General features: G+C 40.9%; 1 protein-coding gene across 1 annotated transcript in view; it reads left to right on the plus strand.

The window, feature by feature from the left end:
* tbkbp1 (TBK1 binding protein 1) overlaps positions 1-21,548 on the plus strand; it is a 98,692-nt gene that overhangs the window by 35,886 nt on the left and 41,258 nt on the right. Inside the window, exon 2 of the mRNA XM_061232264.1 lies at positions 18,439-18,671. Within this exon, the coding sequence (XP_061088248.1) occupies positions 18,447-18,671 (225 nt within the window). The 5' untranslated portion in view covers positions 18,439-18,446. The remainder of the gene's footprint in view (positions 1-18,438; positions 18,672-21,548) is intronic.

The raw sequence follows: 21,548 nt of genomic DNA on the forward strand, positions 1-21,548 counted from the left end.
TATATACTTTATTGAACCCTGTGGGGTAATTTGTCCTCTGCATTTGACCAATCCAAGTTATTTAGGAGCGGTGGGCAGCCGCAGTGCAGCACCCACGGAGCAATGTGGGGTTACGGGCCTTGCTCAAGGGCCCAACAGCTATGCAGATCTTGGCTACACCGGGGCTTAAACCACCAACCTTCCAAGTCCCAGTCATTTGCCTTGTCATAGCCTAAGAATACTTATTAATGTGATTTGGGATCTATAGTAGTCACGCTGAGCCAGAACACATCTCTTTATGGAACACTGGTCGGTTGGGAACTCACAAATGCATTAATAACTTAAATGATGGTACTGTCAGTGCAAACGGTTGAGCAATATTTTAATCATGGTGAATTAGTTGCAAGTCTGTTGGCCTTGAATTAAACTGTGTCCTGTTCCCCTCGGAAAACTATTCATTATGATTCGTCTGCATGTAACCATTGTACTCAGTTATGAATTCTGCAGAACACTGTGCGATATACACTGTTGCTTTTGCATTGTGTGGAGACAGACAGCTTGAAGCACATTTCTCACTATCACATTCCAGGCAGGCAAAGTTTTATATTGTTCTCACTTCCACACATAATGTTCTATTTTATATCTGACTACTGACGAATAACTCCGAGGCACTGTGTGAACTTCTGGGGTTGTATATTGAAAAGGGAGCATCAGTGTTTCATATCGGTACATCAGGCACATTGCTTCAGAGTGAATGCATATGAAAGCACATATGGTCTTTTCACAGTATTATACCTGCTTTAAAGGAAGTGCTTTACTGTATGGCACAAGCAAGTCTTATATAGGAATATAATATGATACATGAAATATACTATGTAATACTGACACTGCAATGTCATATTAAATTGTAATATGACCTGTATATACTCTGTGGTATATACTGTATAGGTTATTATCTGAAAGAACCAAACATTAATCATCTCCTCTACATTGTTTGATATTAATTGGTTTTGGCACAAGTGCTTCTAATTCAACTCAAGCATTGAATTGCTCCTGAAACCATGATTATATGGCACCAAGCAATCTTTTCTGTAAGCACACTTACACATTCTATTTATAAGCACCCTTTTATTTTCAACAGTGATTGTAATGTACTTCTTCTTGTAGTGTGTTTTGGTGCTTAGCAGGAAATAGAAAATGTGCTTCAATGTTACCTTCTGAAAGAAAAATAAATCTGGCTCTGGTGGCTCATACCTCAGGCTCCTGGAACAAATGGCATTCGTGTCCGATGTAACGCTGAAAGCAGTAATATTCGGATTCCTATGGAGGCCATGTTGTTCCAGCTCTGACATAGAGAACACGGAAACTGCACGCTGAGTCTGCAGCTGCAGTTAACTCTGGGCAGGTTTACAGATTCTCACAGTATCCGGATGGGCTGGCACAGAGAATTACACAAACTGTCCGGTTGATTTACAGATCTGTGGGACTCTACAAGCCCTGCCCAGCATTGATCCAGGTGAATTACAGCATCCAGTATGAGGGATCTGCTGAGCTCAGACAAAATCAAACCTCTTTATCCTTTTGCTCATTTATTCACAGACCGGAGAGAGAGAGGGAGAAAGGGAGAGCGAAAGAGGGAAAGAGATAGTGAGAAAAACGTGGGGTTATTAGCTTTTTAGAGCTTCCCAGAATGCTCTCTGCTTGTATACTTCATGGCTGCAGGAGTGATAATGTATTTTCTTCACAGATGGCTCCTTGACAGAGGATGGGTGCATGCCAAGTTTATGGTTCAGTTTGTTGACAGTATGAGAGCAAAACTGCAAATGTCAGCTGTGGACTGGCTCTCAGGCCCTCTGTCAATTTATTCTTGTTAGATACGACTATAAATCACGTACAACTATAGCACCTCATTTGTGCGTACGTGTGTTTTTGTGTGTGCGCGTTGTGTGCATCTGTGTTTTTCAAATTTTCTGAAGGCCAACTGACAATTAGTCTGGCTTCTTTGTTTAAATACAAGCACTGGCAATGAAGATGCAAGATGAGGGACCTGTGAGCTCCCGAAAACTGCTCACAAGGGAGCAGTCTGACACATACCGCTGCGATGGAAAATTCCACTCCATTCCACTTCAGCCGTGCTGAAAGGATGAGGACGAACATCGGCTCTTCATTTTGCATGATTTCTGTTAGATTGTTAGATAGTTAGATGAAAAAACTGAAATAGTTGTCAAGTGTGGCATGGATGGGGCTTGTGATGAAGTCTGTGGAAATGCAGTTCACCTCACATCCCTTTGCGATGCTGAATATTTTACACCCTCCAAGCTGGAGAAGTCTGGAGGGTCCTTGTGGACCCCATTTATAACCATGCGTCTCAGGCACAATATCAACCCAGCTAGCACACGATGTTCTGGTGACTTTAAAAAGCCATTTCAGCGTTGTTCATAATGATGCTCTAGCTGGGAAATCTGCTGCATTCACCGAGGCATGCTAGATTCCCGGAAAGCTGAGTGGCTGCAGCTGTACATGTGCCAGACAGCAGTTGTGCATGTGCTAGACAGTAGTTGTGCATTTGCTAGACAGTAGTTGTACATGTGCCAGAGAGCAGTTGTGCATGTGCCAGACAGTAATTGTACATGTGCCAGACAGCAGTTGTGCATGTGCCAGACAGCAGTTGTGCATGTGCCTGACAGTAGTTGTGCAAGTGCCAGACAACAGTTGTGCATGTGCCAGACAGCAGTTGTGCATGTGCCAGACAGCAGTTGTGCATGTGCCAGACAGCAGTTGTGCATGTGCCAGACAGCAGTTGTGCATGTCCCAGACAGCAGTTGTGCATGTGCCACAGCAGTACTGCACAGCCGAAGAAGAGGAGCAGCAGTCAGGGGAGAAATTCCCGAGCCGCATTATCACACATACCACAAGGTCGAGCTTCTCATCCTGACTACTCATTTAGTGCTGAGCAGAATGCCTACAGACCATCTGGCATAGGCCCTTTTTGTGACCTCTTGAATGTGTAAAAATGAAAAGGACATTTTTAATTGCGTAAGAACCCGAACACTGAGAACCCGAATATTGAATCTAATCAAAAAGCTGCACGTGACAAAGGCCTTTCCAGGGTGAATTATTTTTGCACTACTGTGTTTGTTTAGGAGCACTGGAATTGTGGATCACTCCATCCTCCTGTCTGCCCTGTCAGCAACGGGCATCTGTGGCACAGCCCTGGACTGGATTGAGTCCTACCTCTCTGGTCGCTCCTTCCAGGTTGCCTGGGCTGGTTCGGTATCGACACCTCGGCCCCTCGCCACAGGAGTTCCCCAGGGCTCAGTCCTAGGCCCGCTTCTTTTTTCTCTTTACACTCGCTCCCTTGGCCCTGTGATCACTGCACATGGGCTATTCTACCACTGCTACGCGGACGATACCCAACTCTTCGTCTCGTTCCCGCCGTCTGATACGCAGGTTTCAGCCCGTATCTCTGCTTGCCTGAGTGACATCCAGAGCTGGATGGACAACCACCATCTAAAGCTCAACCCAGGCAAGACTGAAATGATATTCATCCCTGCTAAAACCTCTCCCAATCTGGATCTCTCCATTTCCCTCGGGGATACCACACTCACGCCGTCACCCAGTGCAAGGAACCTCGGTGTGGTGATGGACAGCAGACTGTCCCTCTCCGAGAACATTGCGGCGGTGACCCGGTCTTGCAGGTTCTTCCTATACAACATACGGAGAATCCGCCCCTTTCTCACTCCCTACTCGACCCAGCTCCTGGTCCAAGCGATGGTTCTGTGCCGCCTGGACTACTGCAATTCCCTCTTGGCTGGCCTCCCAGCGTCCGCCATCAGACCCCTCCAACTCATCCAGAATGCAGCAGCTCGTCTGGTCTTCAACCTTCCCAAATACTCACACGTCACCCCCCTGCTTACTTCCCTCCACTGGCTGCCTGTCATGGCTCGCATCAAATTCAAAACATTGGTGCTAGCCTTCCAAGCAGTTAAAGGGTCTTCCCCAGCTTATCTACAAAAAATCATCAGACCCTACACCCCTGCCAGACCTCTTCGTTCAGCCTCCACAGGCCGCTTGGCACCTCCCCCTCTCCAAACCTCCACCTCACGCTCACGACTACCGTCTGTTCTGGCTCCACGGTGGTGGAACGAACTCCCCGTTGAGGTCAGAACTGTAGAATCTCTCCCCACCTTCAAGCGCAAGCTGAAGACACACCTCTTCAAGCAGCACCTCTCCCCATCCCTCCCTACCTCCCTGTGAACCTTAATTGTTGTCTCTGTGACTTGCTTTGTGTATCGGTATTTTTAGTTGGCTAGGTAAGCAGTGTTTGGATAGTTAACTTTGGTCACTTTTGCTCTGTTTGTTTGTTTCTTTGTTCTCAAAAAAAAAAAAAAAAAAAAGGCCCTCGTCCTTATCTTTGTTGTACAGGTAGCAGTTGAAATTGTACTTCCCTCTAGGGTCTTTCAGCGCACATTTGTATGCTCTAAGGCTGGTTTATACACCATCTGGCATAAAATATATTCATTAAACAGACATACAAACACAGAACATAAATGGGGTGATGAGCTAACGGGAAGTTAGTATAAGGTAGGTGTGTGTGTGTGTGTGTGTGTGTGTGTGCGCACATAAGCACACGTGTCCCTTGAACAAGAAGGTAAAAGTAGCTAGCTTGGGTAGTTAGCTAGAGTTCTGTACTACTTGCCTAGCTTAACTCTATACATACGTGAATGAAGGTGAATCTATTCACGTGAACAACTAACAGAATGCATTCAAACAATAACACAAAGCAAATATAAAAACAGAATCACAATATCAGTTAAGACTAAGCTAAACACTGGCTATGCCTGGAATGTTTGTTTAGTCGACCGCATTGCTCGATCCAAAAGGAGGTGCTGTCCTTGTAGAAGCGGCCATGAATTGTTGTCCTGGGCAGACGCGCAAAGCTGGGGTGTTGCTGCAGTTTGTAATGGTGGCCTGTAGCGTAGTGTAGCATAGTGGTTAAGGCAAATGACTGGGAAACGCAAGGTCGGTGGTTCTAATCCCGGTGTAGCCACAATAACATCCACACAGCCATCGGGCCCTTGAGCAAGGCCCTTAACCCTGCATTGCTCCAGGGGAGGATTGTCTCCTGCTTAGTCTAATCAACTGTACGTCGCTCTGGATAAGAGCGTCTGCCAAATGCCAATAATGTAATGTAATGTAATGGTAAGCTGATGTAGTGATTTGCGTACACCAGTTTCCACTCACTACAGGCCACTTTAAGTTACTGCAAGTTAAGCTGGATGTGTTTGTGAGGCCTTGTGGTACACTGTGGAGAACACGGCTGTCCGAGTGTCGAGAGCAGGGTGTGATGCAGTTACAGGAGCCGAAGGCTGCTGAGGTAAATAAAAGAACAAAGAGAGCGCCAATGAGAAAGTCCAAAGAGGGCTGGACAATGCTTGTGCTAACTCTAATACTGGGAAAGCGTATTGCTCCCGCCATTACAGCATTGGCTTATCCGTAACTAGATGTCACACTGGGGTGGACATCATGGAAGTGTCCTGTGGAATTGTGGGAAATGTAGTTACGTGGTTCCTACACTGAGGTCCTGAGATATAGCCCTCGTTAGCACATTGTGTCCGTTTTGGGCAGTTGTCTCAATGACTTTGGGGCAAGTTGTAACATGTAAAAACTTTCCCCCACTATACATTGACATTTAAAAAAATGTAAATGTACTGGGCAAAAGTCTTAGGCACATGTAAAAAAAAATCTGCCAAGCAAAGCTGTTTAAAATATTGTCAAATTTACTATAAAGAGCAGTGAATGGTTAAAAATCAAACCAATATAGGTTGTGACCAATTCTCTTGGGTACATTGTCCTGCAGTTTTATAAGAAAATCAGCTGGTAGGTTCTACCAAACATATTGAAGAATCACAATTCTTCTGCTTTGGCTGTCTCACTTGCTTCAGGCTATCCAGGTAATCCCAGACAGCCTCAAAGTTATTATTTGAAAAGAGATCTATAACTTAATATGTTCATTTAATGTTACTTCATTTAAGTTAATTCAATTAATGTTTGGAAATCTAAAATGTGATTATTTTCAATTTATACTTTAATGCAGACCAAAATATATACAAAAAACTACATTTGCTATGTTTTTGCACAGTCCTGTATGCAGTCATGAATGTCAAAATCATTATGTTTTGACAAATAGTTGCACAATTAGTTGACATAATTGCACAGGGCAATAAGGAAACCATGCCTAGAGAAGTATTCATTCGTTTACCAATATGTCTTGATGCAAAATAACATGGTGAATATAGATTAGTGGCCCATTTGCAGTCATTTTGCGAACTAAGGTTAAAACAAATAATAGTGGGGAAAGTAATGACAAATAACAACGTAGGGCAGGGATAAGCAACTCATGGCCCTCGAGGGCTTCAGGTTTTCCATTCTGTCTTTTACCTGAGAGACAGTTCAGTAGCACAATATACCCTGGAGAAAAGAAAACCAGGGTTGGATTTACATTTGAGGGCCAAATTGATGATCCCTGACATAGAGTGACATATTTTGGTGCTCAGACAAAGATTTGTTCTGTTTTAATCGCCTATGTTTCTCGATAGCAGCTCTTATTGAGTACCTAGCTGGTAGCTGGCTATACTCGACATAGACTTTATCTCTGAAATCACATTTTAATTTGTATAATTTGTATAATGTGCTTTCTGGAAGCATACTTGTCCACACATCAGGCTGGACAAAATGAACTGGATATTATATTCGTTCATGCTGAAAATATATATAATTTGCTGTTCACATATTATGTTTTATCTGTGTTCTGAGTGGTTTTGAGGTATTGAGCTAAGGTATTGAGGTAAGGACTCCAAAGTGAATGGGCTCCAAGCAGATACAACCTTCAGCATTTTTTCATACAATACTTTTAAACACGTATATGTAATGCCATCTAAATGACACATTTATGATACTAACTCAGTATTGTAAAAGATGGCAGTTAGAAACTTTAATTATAAGGTATCAATAAGCTGAACATTTTAAATGTTACAAAGCTACAAACACAACACAGTAAGCTTAATTTAGTTGAAAAAAAGGTGACACAATAGTAATTAAGGAAGACATATTTGCATAGAAGCATTCACTGTGCAGTAAGCTTAATTTGGAAAATTGCCCCTGCTGCCATTCTCTGAAGCTTTTTTGCATTTTGTTTCTGTTGAGTCATTGTGGATGATAGCATAGGGATGATACCTTTAGAGATAACAATAAAGTTGCCATCTTGTCTCAGTTATAGTCTGTTATCACCCGGCATTAGTGCTCTGCTCTTTTTACTTTTAGTTTTGTCCTTTTCATTTTTACTGTATATTCTTTAAGTAAAATGTCAGAAGTCACTTCCTGACAAACAATATTCTCATAATATTAAATATGAATGTATTATGTGCACATTATAATAAAAGCGGCTGAATAAAATATGAAATATTTTGAATGTTCATGTGCTTATGCATGTAATTGCACATAATTGATACTAATTAAAGTATGTAGTTTTCCAAAATACAGAGAAGGTGAGGTCCCCCATGCTTGTTTACCAGCCACATGTTACAAAATATGGAAATGTTGTTTCTAAAGCAATGGTATCTTATTCAAATGGCATATCCTGTTTCCATAGTGATTGAAAATTGCACCATGAAAAAAAGGATTGAATGCGGAAAAAAAACCCTGTCCTTGGCCAGTGAGACAGTGAGGGGTTAAATGAAAATGAAATACCACATTTGAAAAATGTTTTTTTATCAAAATACATTTGGTTTTTCCACAGCAACTACTTGTGATTTGCACAACCACCACCAGGTTGCATATGTGATTACATTATATTACATTACTGGCATTTGGCAGTTGATTAGGTTAAGCAGGATACAATCCTCCCCTGGAGCAATGTGGGGTTAAGGGCCTTGCCCACTGACCTTGCAGGTCCCAGTGATGTACCTTAACCACTACACTACAGGCTGCCATATATAATCCACAGTCTGAAGTACTTGCAGGTTCCGACAGTAAAAGGGCAGCAGTACCATTTTTCATCATGAGGAACTTGCATTATCACATAGAGCTGAAAAGTCTCTTTCCGGAAGTAAATACAGTACCAAAATACTTACCAGAACATTTATATTAATACACAACTCAGGTGTCTCGGTGGCGCAGCCTGTAGGGCACTGACCGCATGCTCATTGCGAGGCGTGACGTCGGCGGTTCGAATCCGACCGTCTGACATTTGTCGCATGTCTTCCCCTCTCTCTCGCTCCCATTCTTCCTGTCTCTCTATACTGTATACTGTCCAATAAAGCTGAAAAAGGCCTAAAAAATACACCACTCAGGTAAAAAGTGTTAAATATGCGAAACCACAACTTGTCTAATCTTGCAATATCAAATAAAAATAACTGGCATTCCTAATTAGTTGCTGGCATCCATGCAGAATATGCTAATTTGTCCCAGAAAAATAATATAATAAAAAATAAGATATTAACAGTTTATGCATTTTTTGGTTGTTGTTACAATTGTACCACACTGCTCCCGCACATACTTTGCAATTGTAACAACAATGTTTGTTCGGGTAAATTGTACACAAACCATTTGTAATCACCTCAAACATAATGTGACTTATTACAGACAAGTGTATGCTCTCTGAAGTGAAATTTCACAGCTTTTAATCGTATCGCATAAGTTTCAGTAATTGAATAAGAAGTGATGTTACGAATAAGAAGTGATGTTACGATTGTGCCAGTTCTCCCAGATGATAAGCCTGTAGCTTAGTGGTTAAGGTAAATGACTGGGACCCGCAAGGTCGGTGGTTTGATCCCCGGTGTAGCCACAATAAGGTCTGCGTCGCCATTGGGCCCTTAACCCTGCATTGTTCCAGGGGAGGACTGTCTCCTGCTTCGTCTAATCAACTGTACATCGCTCCGGATAAGAGCATCTGCCAAGTGTCATTAATGTAATGTAATGATAAGTTTTCACAAATTTCACAAATTACACACTCATAGAGGAAACTTAAAAAAATTGTATCTTATGAGCAAAAAATTGAACAACCTCATTCTCCAAACAATGAACAAATAATAACAGTAACCGTAACAGCGGAAGGAGCAGTATCCCCAATGTCTTGTAATATCCTGAAGAATTTTTTCTGAAAAAAGTACATTTTCAGTGCTGTAGTTTGATACATACATAAGCAATACTGTAATAGTTTCAGTGTGTTTAATGATAGTGTAGCCTAATATTGTCGTTTTCATTGCACTGCTGGCAACTGCTGCGAGAAATAGTGCCTAATTGTTACAGGTTATTTAAAAAGTTAGCCTTTTAACTGCTTTGATGAATTTGCGATGAATTTTTTTAATGTATGTAGATTCCAATAAATATATGCCTAGGTTTATAAAAAAAAACTTTAATTCCATGTGTGCACTAACCTTGATGAAATTTTAAAAAATGTGACACAACAATATGAAAGACATGCTCAGTTGGGTTCAGATCGGGTGATTTATTTGGCCACTCAAGAATTGAGCATTATTTAGCTTTGAAAAACTCCTTTGTTGCTTTAGTATTATGTTTGGGATCGTTGTCATTCTGTAGAATGAACCACCGGCCTAGTTTTGAGGCTTTAACTTGAGCAGATATGATAGGATGTGTCAATACACTTCAGAATTAATTTTGCTACTACCATCAGCAGTTATATCATCAATGAAGATAAGTGAGACAGTACATTCGGCAGCCATACATGGCCGGACCATAGCACCCCCACCACCATGTTTCACAGATGAGGTGGTATGCTTTCAATCCTCGGCAGCTCCTTCTCTCCTCCATACTTTGCTCTTGCCATCACTCTGAAATAAGTTTCATCTGTTTATAGGACCTTTTTCCAGAACTGTGATTGTTCTTAAGTACCTCTTGGCAAACTGTAATCTGGCCATTTTTTGCAGCTAACCAGTGGTTTGCATCTTACAGAGTCTCTGTATTTCTGTTCATGAAGTCTTCTGCGGACAGTAGTCATCTGCAGACTCCTGAAGAGTATTTCATATTTGTCGGACAGGTGTTTTTTATTTTTATTTTGGAGAGAATTATTCTGTCATCAGCTGTGGAGGTCTTCCTTGGCCTCCCTCTGCGATCTGTAAGCTCACGAGTGCCACTTTCATTGGCACAACTTTGGTCCTCATGTAGATAAACAGTAATAATACCTTCCAAAGGTGATCGAAAGACTAGAGGTGTTGAGCGCTCTCTTATACCTGCATTAAAGAGGCAATTAAACACACCTGAGTAATTACAAATACCTGTGAAGCCATGTGTACCAAACATTATGATGCGCTGAAAAGGGGAGTCTATGTCTAAACACTGCTGTAATTTCTACATGGCGAAACCACAATGTATCAAAATACCCTTAAATAAAATCTGAGACATGTTAATTGTATGATTCCAAATCAGAGGCAAATCGATTTCTTCCTCCAAAACATTATGCAGGGCACTGTATATGCAAGTACGTCACATTTACCACAGCAGTCTGAAGACTCATCTCTGCATGCTTAGCTCCTTTGCGGGAGTCCCCTAATCTATTGTCACTTGTTTTTCACCTGTCTATCTTTAGCCCCTTGTATTTTATACCTTGTATTTTATACATTAATCTCGGACTTTAATTTGTATTCGTCTTGGTACTGTAGATCCTGAAAGTTGCAATTGTCTAGGTGTGGTAGTTATAGATTTGGCCTATCTACCTTGTGTACTAGACATATGCTCATGGCTTTACAACCAATCATATATGAATTGTACCTCATCTGACATTCGGTTATATGTTGTATGACCTTGATAAGCACTGTTTTATATGTCACTTTGGATAAAAGTGTCTGCTAAATAAAATGTTTTTTATTATTATTTAAGCATACACACATGTAGTCTCAACAGACTCAGCAACAGCCAACAGAAAGATAGCATTATACTAATACAAACACTAATGGTCAAGTATGTGCATTCATACATTTTTAACTTGTGCTGTGCTCTCGCTTTCAGTGCCAGCTACATGTTCTGTACATTGCCTGCCAGGAATGTACTTTCAGTGCCTGTGCCCGGTTGCATAAAACACCTTAAGTGTTTCCCTTAACTCTGACACCTAAGGGTTGATTTCTCCTTAGCTAAGGAAATTACCTGAGGGTGTTGCATATAAACCTTTAGACATTTTTCTTAGGTAAGGGAAACAGTTAAGTGCCTTCCTGCTGTGGATGATGTTCTACTGTAACAGTATTTACTGTTAGAGGAATATGGGAAAAGAAAAACTATTTTTAAAAGTGAACTCATTCCATCTGTGACAGCGACCAAAAACAGAAGATGTGAGAGGAAATAACAGATTAGATTAACATTGGAAAAATAGCCATGAAGAGGACAATTCAGGAGGTTATTAAAACATATAAGAATATCCGTATCGGTGAAAAAAGAATTGAGCAATTATAGGAGGGAATCCAGCAAAACAAGTGAGAACTAAAGTCATAGCTAGGTAGTTATCTACCCTTAGATATCTATAGCAACCCATATTCAATCAAGTTACACTAAAATTAAATTTTCTATTAACGTTCGAAGCCCAAATGATCGGCTACAATTCTACGACACTGTTTAGAGAGTGGACTCACCTGAAGTGGACCACCTGAGCCGATGGAGTGTAGCAGAGTGAGAGACATTTAAGAAGTAACTATGAAATATGGAATGAATGAGTATGCCTTGTATAATCACTCTCTCCTCTGTAGACCTAGGCAATATGTGGAAGACAGCAGCGCATGGGAAGGCACCATGATGCATTTCACCACACTGCTTCAAGTCAGGTCAAATAAATAAATGCATGATCTCCCAATGAAATCAAAACTTTGTTGCAGCAATGTCTCAAAGCAAAGTCATTTCTTGCACAATTTTTTTTCTGTGCACTGCTTTAAAACATTGTAACAAAAAACCACAGGGCAAGTTGTAATATACACGGTAAGGAATAGTTCCGTTGCATTGGGTGATCGAGTTTGCCTTCCAGGTTGTTTGCAATCTCGTAAATAGATTGACGTGCAAATCTATGACACTTTTCGTCTGTCATGTAGTCTAGAGGATTTTCAAATTCGATGTGGGACATTTTCCTCCTCCAATATCCCTTTGTTTACTGAGACTTAAAGTAATCTGTAGCTAACCTTAAATTCTACTTTGGGAAGTTGTCATTAAGGTGTTTTATGCAACACTTAAAACATTGAAGGGTGTCTGGCATTTCACTTCAGGAAAGCCTTAAGGGTTAATTCTGCAACATTCTAAAATTTAAGGGAAACTTAAGGGAAACCTTAAGGTGAAATCACACAAGTTGTTTTATACAAAAAAAACCCCATCTGAGACACTGATCACTAGTTTACAGCAATCAACTCATAACAAGTCACTACAGAACAACAAGCAGATCGGCAAATAACACTGTTATTTCACTATTTAAAAATGCAGCTGTACAATAGGGGTGAGCGAGTTGTGCATTACTCGTATCCTTTTCCATATCCATTAAACCAATTAAATTATCTGTTACGCCTTACTTGTAGTTGGAAGTGGGCATGATGTAACCCAGAAGTGGTGTCGTTTAAACAGTCCCCTGTACTACATTGCAAAATTGCAGTACAAAGAATTTCACCTGAAGCTGCTACAGTTTTGCACTCTGTTATGCAGATAAATCTGTATGAAATCTTTTTCTGGTTAATCTTAACATGAATGAAAAAAATCGAATTGTCTATATAAAACAATTGTGTGAACGATTTTACAAGGAACACTTTTGGCTGAGCCGTCTGACGGTATCAGAACCATTTTCCACATTGTTAAAACACACACCACATTTTCCGAAAGCACTATACTCTTAAGCAGCACATGCATCACAGTTTGTTACATAAATAAACTAATGCAGATAACATACTGTAAATCACAAACACTTTTGAACCTGTGTACAGCTCCCGTCCGGATCCCCAGACCGCTGGCAATCTGTGACAGTGTATATGTCTATGGTCAGTCTGGCGCATGCATTCACTTGAACGACCACTGTGGGAAAGTTCAGCTAGCTACGAGCCTAGAGGTAATTGCCTAATACTTCTGATTTATTTGTAATTTATTTTGTTGCTTTTATAAAATGGGGGGAGAGACAAACGAGGAGGACGAGAGAACAAAATCAGACAAGCCACCAGCAGCAAAAAATCCCAAAAGAAAACGATAAACAACGTACAAGTTTTTGTGAACAAACGCACCCGTGAGTGCTTAAAACTGCAACGATCTTGTGTCTCACTCTAAATCATATGCACATCTCCCTGATTCCCCCTCTGGTTGCCACAGAGTGCATCTATGTCAGGACAAATAGAGGTAAGAGAGGCAATAGGTTATACCTTGAAGCCTCCCAGGCTGCTGCCTTCCTACCACTACTCCACTCCTTCGGCCTCTCCCTACAACACTCTCCTCCAACCCACAAGGCAGGCAATATCCTAGACCTTGTCTTTGTGAGGAACTGCTCATGCTCCGATTTCACGGTTACCCCTCTGCATACATCTGATCACCACTTCATCTCATTCTCCCTCCCTCTTCCTCCCCATCCTCCTCCCCCTCCTCCCACCCACACTTCCTCAGCCCGCCGTAAACTCCACTCCCTCTCACCCTCTTCCTTTGCCACCACTGTCACCACCTCACTCCCCCCTCTCAAATCCTTCTCCAAACTCCCCACTGACTCTGCATCTGCCACCCTCCTTTCATCTCTCTCCTCCGCCTTTGACTCTCTCTGTCCCCCTGTCTCAAAGCCACCTCGCACATCCCCTCCCAGTCCTTGGACATCTGACACCCTCCGTACCTCCAGGGCCAGCCTCCGCACAGCGGAGAAGAAGTGGGGGAAATCCAGAGACCCTTCAGACCTCACAATTTACCAGTCTCTCCTGGCGGCATTCTCTTCCACTGTCACTGCCGCCAAAGTAAAATACTATCAAACACAAACTCCACTTCTAATCCCCGGAAACTGTTCTCAATTTTCTCCTCTCTCCTCAGCACATTGCCTCCTCCACCTCAGTCCTCCTTCGGTGCTGATGACTTTGCTGATTTTTTCAATGAGAAGGTCACAGACATCCGCAGATCCTTTACAACCACCGTCCCCCTCTCTGTGCCCCTCCCCCCCTCTCGGCCCATCCCTTCCTTTTCCACTTTCTCCTAAACTATTACCCCTCCCTCAGTTTAGTACACTTGAGCAAACCATAAACCAAGTCCCTTACTGTGAGTCTCCTTTTACTAAGCTTGAAGGGCATATTGAGTTCCTCCTAATCTTTATCTTTTATAAGTGGAATCAATCTGGTTGACCTTCTTTGAACCTTTTCTAGTGCCAGTGCCTCAATATCTTTCTTGTAGTATGGTCCCCAGGACTGCAGACAATACTCTGTCTGTGGTCTGACAAATGTATTTTATGCAGCCCTGGTTCTAGACTGCTCTGATTGGGGGGGGGGGGGGGCAGTCACAGATTTTACGGGGGCACTCGTTATTTAGGGCTCAGTGTGTCTTGGCTCTGTACTCCAGCAAATTGGATTCAAAATGAAACTATTAATATGAGGTTACAGTGCAAACTGTCCATATTGTGGATCCACCACCTTGACATTGCTGTCTTGTAACACTCAAAAACTACAGGGGGCATTGCACAGTTAATATCCTTTTACTCACTATTTTGATGCTCTCAATGTACAGCCAGCATCCAGTTATAGCAGTGAAGTAGTATCTCATTCGCGAAGGTATACATTACTGGGTGGTGTTCCATTATACTTTGCAATCCTAACTAGCTAACATTCAAATTTTACCACCAACATGAAATAATTCTGCATCATCACACTATTAACAATATTGGACAAAAAATTCACAGGTATGTGTCCCAGAAATGTTTCCATATTAGAAAAGAGGACAATACTGATTTCAAAGAAAGTAGCTTACCACAATAATTTCATTACTAGAGTTTGCAATATAGACGACATTCTCTGCAAATATTGGACATGTTTGGAGGCTATTATTTATTTTTGAAGTTAGTAAATTTAGTCGTAATTTTCACACAGTGTTTTGGAGGTTTAAGCTCCTAGAGTTGGAGGCTTAAGCTCCTAGAGCCCAAAAAGGGCCAGTCGCACTTTTTGCTTTCATTCCTTTTTTCAGGGCACAATTTCAAATCAATATGATCATAGCATATGCTGTTTGAAAGTGTTACAACTCATGGTTCTTTCTGTATAAATTATTTTACAATGCCATTGCTTTAGCGACAGCAGTTCCTTATTTTGTAACATTGGGTGGAAAAACAAGCGACCGCTGTATTTTTGGAATCCAAAAAAAAAGCTACACAAATCAGGCCAATGTCGGAGTCCATTTCATGCTGAGGATCTAGTGAACCAAATCCATAATAGTTTATAACTCAAAAAATGTGCTAACTTGGAATAGGGTCGATAGAATTCCCATTACTTAGAATTTCTCTTAAGGAATTATAATTTTTGTCCATTTTACTGTCGCATATGTGTGCAATTATCTGCCTTTTGTATTGGCTCTCTGAAACATGCAGTGCAACTATTCTCTACAACATCCCTCTCCGTGAGCAATCAGCAACAGTATAACTTTTACCAATCGTACAGTCAATTGGTAGTATGGTATTAGATTGATGACTGAGTAGCATTTTAGCCAATTAAATTATGTTTCCAATGGTGTATTGTTTATTGGGCTTGCATGAAACGTTACGTGCTGGAAACCAACATTCCTAAAAAAGTTGACATTTTACAACAAAATTTTTTTATCATTTAGTATGCAATCTATATTATTTTACACCTCATACACAACCCATAATATCATTTATTTTTGGAGTCTCCAAATGTCCTTTTTGGAGTGGTTCCATTGTGTTTCTAAGTTCACCAGACAAAGCCATGAGCATCAGTATCCACTGAAATACCAAAAATATTTTCAGTGAGAAAAAAAGCTTCCACTTTCACTGTGTTTGAGCATCAGTAACTTTGTTTTACTAATATGTAGAGTCATTCTGGCTTTTGGACAACAAACCCCCAAGAGTTATCTTTCGGAAAAGACCAGGATTCTGCCTGTAGTCAAAAGGGTTCAAGAGTAGTAAATATTTTATTTTGGGTATGTCATTTTCAAGCTTGTATTAAGAAAAAGGCTGATCCCTAATGGGTTAACATGCCCCTCCCTCCCTAGATCTGGCTCTGGTACATGGGGAGTATAATTCTTGGCTACATATCCCAGCATCCTGTTCACCATTTTTACTGCTACAGCACATTGAGTAGAACCTGAAAGGCTTTGATTATTACTCCCAAGTCTTTTTTGAACTTGAGCACATTCCAATTGTGTGCTACCCATAAAGTGATCCTGCCTTATGTTTTTATTTCCCACATGTAGAACTTCACAACACTTTACAACCCAAGGCCTGAGACAAGATGACCATAAAAAAGTTATTTTGGGGTCAGTTAACTGCTTGGTTGATTATTCTTGGGACCATTGTCCTCCTGAAAGACCCATTCATAGCCAAGTTCGGAGTTCCTGGGTGATAGGAATCACATAGATGCATCACAACCCCAAATCATGAAAGATTCCCCTTTGTATTTCACCATAGATATGATGTCCTTTCCTTATTTTGAAGTTGATATGGGGCATGCTACCAAATTTTTAGATTTTAATGAATGGATAATCATTTTGGGGGATTTCGGGGAAATGCTCATGGCCCCTTTCAGTGTGGTGTGTGATTTTGGCTCACATCTGGTCTACAGACCCTCACAGGAGGACAGTATTTGAATGGCTGCCTTAATGTGAATGCAGGATGCACCTATATGCATGAACAATATTTCCTGTGCCCTCTTTTCTTAACACAAGCTTGAAAATGACAGCCCGAAAATAAAATTACTTTTCCTGAATCTTTTTGACTCCAGGCATAATCCTGCTCTCTTCTGAAAGATAACCGTTTGGGGTTTGTTTTCCAAGAGTCAAAATCACATTACTGAAACAAAGTTTCAGAAGCTCAAACATAGTGGAAGTGGAAGCTTTTTTTTTTTGGTGCTTGATGGCCCCCGAAATTAGGATTCTGCATTGCTTTTTTTAAGCTATGTGGGTGGGTTTCCCAAAGGGCACATGGTAAACAACTTATATTAATACAAAACTAGGAACTATTGTCCCTAAAGCAGATAGTTTATACAAATAGAACCATGCGTTTTAACGCTTTCCAAGGTGTGACCATATTTTGAAGAATTCACAGAGGAAAAAAGGAATTAATTCAAATAAACCAACTCCTGCAACTTATGGGGTTAAAGAAGCATTATTCATTATTAGGCAATTTAGATAGATAAATATAGAGAACTTTTACCCTAATAAAATATTTGTCTTAACCATCCCCCCAGTTTTAGTAATGCCATGTAACAAAATACTAATACTCACTGAGCACTTTATTAGGTATTTATTAGACTTACTTTTCTCCTCTTCTCCTTCTCCTCTGACCTCCTCTGACCTCTCTCATTAACAATGTGTTTCTGCCCGCAGAACTGCTGCACCCAAAAAATCTGCCATTTCTGAAATATTCAAACCACTCTGTCTGGTACCTACAATCATTCCACGGTCAAAGTCACTTTGATCAAATTTTTTCCCCATTCTGACATATGGTCTGAAAAACAGCTGAACCCCTTGACCACGTCCATTTAGTTGCTGCCACATGATTGGCGATTCATATTGTAAAGAGAGCTGGGGAACCAGCTGTGTTTGGACATAGCTAAAAAAATAAAACGTACTAATTTCGAAACTATTGTGATTATATCTATAATGAATTTCAGATAGCAAACTAAAGTCAAGGGACCATAATTTATATAATTATGAGTCTCATTTGTCAAGACAAGTGTCAAGGGAGGGTGTAAGGAAATAAAATAGGAGAACAATTACTGTATCAGTAATAAATCATCAGGAATGTGTACAAGCCATAGCGTATTTAGTACAGAATTTATTTTTGATGATGCTTGTATGTTTTTTAGTCCCTTATTCATCTTTTCCGGTGGGTTCACTAAAACACTGATGTGTGTCATTATATCTTAAAGCATTATTTGTATTTAGATAAAGATATAAAGATAAACACTGTATCACTCTTTGTTCAGCTCTCTTGGGGCCATTTCATTTTGGGCTGTGCGAGAGTGTATAGTTGCTTTCACAATCATATATTCAATACACTGTATGCATTCACACTTAAATATATAAATCAAATTCTACATACAGACATCAGGTTTGAATATGGGCCTTGGAAACTGTACACACATGAGTGCATTGTATGGAAATTGTTCTTTGTATGGGAGATTTCACACTTCACACCTATAATAGAGGGTTCCGTAAATAACTAAAGTAGTCCATGTAAAGCATTGCGGCGGGTGTGTTTATCCAGGCGTTTGGGTGACCCTGCTGTCCCTGTCCCGACAGGTTGAGCGATGGAGTCGATCTTCGGAGGTGAGTTGGGCTTGCTGGGCGGGGGCGACGGACTGAAGGAGGACGGGTGTGGGGTGAACTGGCCGAGTGCCCCCCTCCCGGACGACATGTACTCTGCCTCCCACTTCGCCCTCATTACCGCCTACCACGACATCAAGACCCGACTCACCGGCCTGGAGAGGGAGAACAGCAGCATCAAGAGGAAGCTGAAAATCTATGAGATCAAGGTTTGGGAGAGTGCTGAATGTCCACCGACAGGGGAAGCTGGGTGGGTGCTGGGAGGTATACGAGAAAAAATGTATGAGTTGACTGGTTCACAGAGTAAAAGCCCAAAGAGCCGTTTTTACTTCAGTCACTGTTCCAGTTCTGGAAGGGTTCCTGGGTTTTATTCTGTTTTATTCCCTGCTCTCAACTGGTGGATATTCTTACAGTGTTTCCTCATATACAGATTTAAGGCATGTGTAGAAAAAGGAGAGCTGTTTAGTCACTTGAGACCTCGGACCTTAAGGGGTGTCAGCATCCTGAGATCCAAGTTAAATATTGAATTGTCATTTAACTTATGAACATGTGTTTTAGTACGCTTCATTATTTATAAATAAAGTCCCACATGACATGTTAAAAATAACCATTCTGTGTGCAGGGAATACAATGATTCAGTTCAGCTGTGCAGCCAGTGATATGGTTTTCAAGACAGCACACCCACCTGGGTACCCAATTTGTATGCTTGGAGAGGTATTCTTTCTCACGGAAAATCAAATTCGGTTTTTACCAGTATTTGTCAGTGTCTAACAGTGTTACATGACAAACGAATGTGTGAATCCTACATTTTAGGTGGGACCCAGCTACAGTATAACCACCAAATGCACAGTAAGCACAGATACGGAACTGTACATGAGTTGTGTTCGAGTCATCTTGTCTTGATGCTTCTGTGCTGTGTGTGCGCGCGTGTGTGTCTGTTTGTTTGTGTGTCTGTGTGGGTGTTTCTGTGTGTCATTGAATGTAAGAAATTAACATTTGCATTGCTGTACATGTCCTGTTCCCTATGTGGGAAAACATATTGCTTGGGAGTACCTAAGCCTCTCCTCACTGCACAGGACAAACCAGTTACAACCATCAGTAACATCACCTGTGACAAAGCGGTGACCCAAATCACAGTTGCTTGAAATGGAGCTGTTGTGTGTGCTCCCAGTTTATTTAACCATAGTGGCATCACTGAGGCTACCACGTTGACCAATTACCCATTTTACCCATTTCTACATGCAAACATGTGTGCGTTCTCAGTCAGTGCATTGATGGGAATTTGTAAACAACCAATTGCACAAAGGACTTTGGCAGATCAAGTATTGTGTAGAAATTTCACTTGACTACTGTGTTGGGCTCAGGAAACTGAATCAAGTTTTTACAATATGTTGTAGCTGCAGCGGGCGGCTGTTCTGTCTGGTCTCTAAACAGTTCTCCAAGGATGTTAGAATGAACATGGTTCAAGGAGAAGGCTTAGAGAAAAAATTCTCAATATTTCGAACTGCCTATTTCCACTGTCAGGAATATTATTAGAAAATGGAAGATAAATGAAACAGTTGAAGACAAGGCAAGGTCTGGAGGACTAAGAAAATGTTCAGATAGAATGGCCTGAGAGCTGGTGAGAAATACACAGAAGAACCCACACAACACTGCAAAATAGCTGAAAAAAAGAGTACCAGGCACAGGTCTAGCTGTTCACAGGACAGCAATACAACATACTTTCAACAATAAAGACCTGCATGGCAGAGTTGCCTTTCCTATGACCTCAACACAAAATTAAGCATCTGAAGTATGCAAAAGAAAATATTGAGAAGCCTGAAGCCTTTTGGAATAATGCGCTTTGGACTGACAAAGCCAAAATTTTACTTTTTGGCCACCACCAAATAAGGTATTTTTTGGAGAAAAAAAGCTGAAGCCTTTGTAGAGAAGAACACCTTGCCAAATGTTAAGCACGGAGGTGGATCCATTATGCTTTGGGGTTGTGTGGCAACTGGGGGCACAAGAAATACTGTTCAAGTGGAAGGAAGAATGGATTCACCAAATATTGAGAAATTCTAGAGGCTAATGTTGAAGTTGAAGAGAGGTTGGGTGTTCCAAGCATACCTCAAAAACAACCATGAATACTTTTTTTTTACTTTATTGGCATTTGGCAGACACTCTTATCCAGAGCAATGTACAATTGATTAGCAGGAGACAATCCTCCCCTGGAGCAATGCAGGGTTAAAGGCCTTGCGCAAGGGCCCAACGGCCGTGCAGATCTTACTGTGGCTACACCGGGATTCGAACCACTGACCTTGCAGGTCCCAGTCATTTACCTTAACCACGACGCTACAGGCCACCCTATACCAAACACCTACAGGAAAGACAGATGAAGGTTTTGGAATGGCCACCACCACTTGAATATTATTGAAAATCTGTGGAGTGATCTCAAACATGCTGTACATGCAAGAAGGCCAAAGAATATTTCTGAGCAAGAGGTGTTCTGCCAGGAAGAATGGGAGAAAGTAATTGTTACAGTTATTATTTTGAAACTATAACAATTAAAATGAAAAGTAATCTTGCTTTAAAATTTGAAGAAATGTGTCATGTTTAACTTTGTACCATTTAGAGGTCAGGTTCACTTCTATTCACCAGATATTAATTCTAAAAGGCTGAGCAGGGGTGCCCAAATGTTTGCATATGATTGTATGCTAATCATAAGCATATTTAGGGACCACATTCTCTATATGAGGTGCACATATTGGCGGATTTCAATGAATGGCTGATTTTTGCACATGACCCTGTATATTGAGATCTTAGAATCAAGACATTTGTGACTAAAATGAGATTGTGTCATAAATACGCTGTTTATAGGGCACTAAATATATGTGTGATGTTTTACACAAAAATACTGTTTAGAAGTATGAATAAATGCTAAATGTAAAAGCTTGTATCTGCTTGGAGCCCATTCACTTTAGTATCTTTGAAACTCAATATCTCAAAAGCATCAGAATGCAGATAGGACCTCATAATTCCAAGGTCATGAATGGCATGCCTTTTATGGAATTGCAAGGGTGATTCCTTATACAAATCAACATGCACAG

Source organism: Conger conger, chromosome 2 (assembly GCF_963514075.1).
Source record: "Conger conger chromosome 2, fConCon1.1, whole genome shotgun sequence".
In the NCBI taxonomy this organism is placed as follows: Eukaryota; Metazoa; Chordata; class Actinopteri; order Anguilliformes; family Congridae; genus Conger; species Conger conger.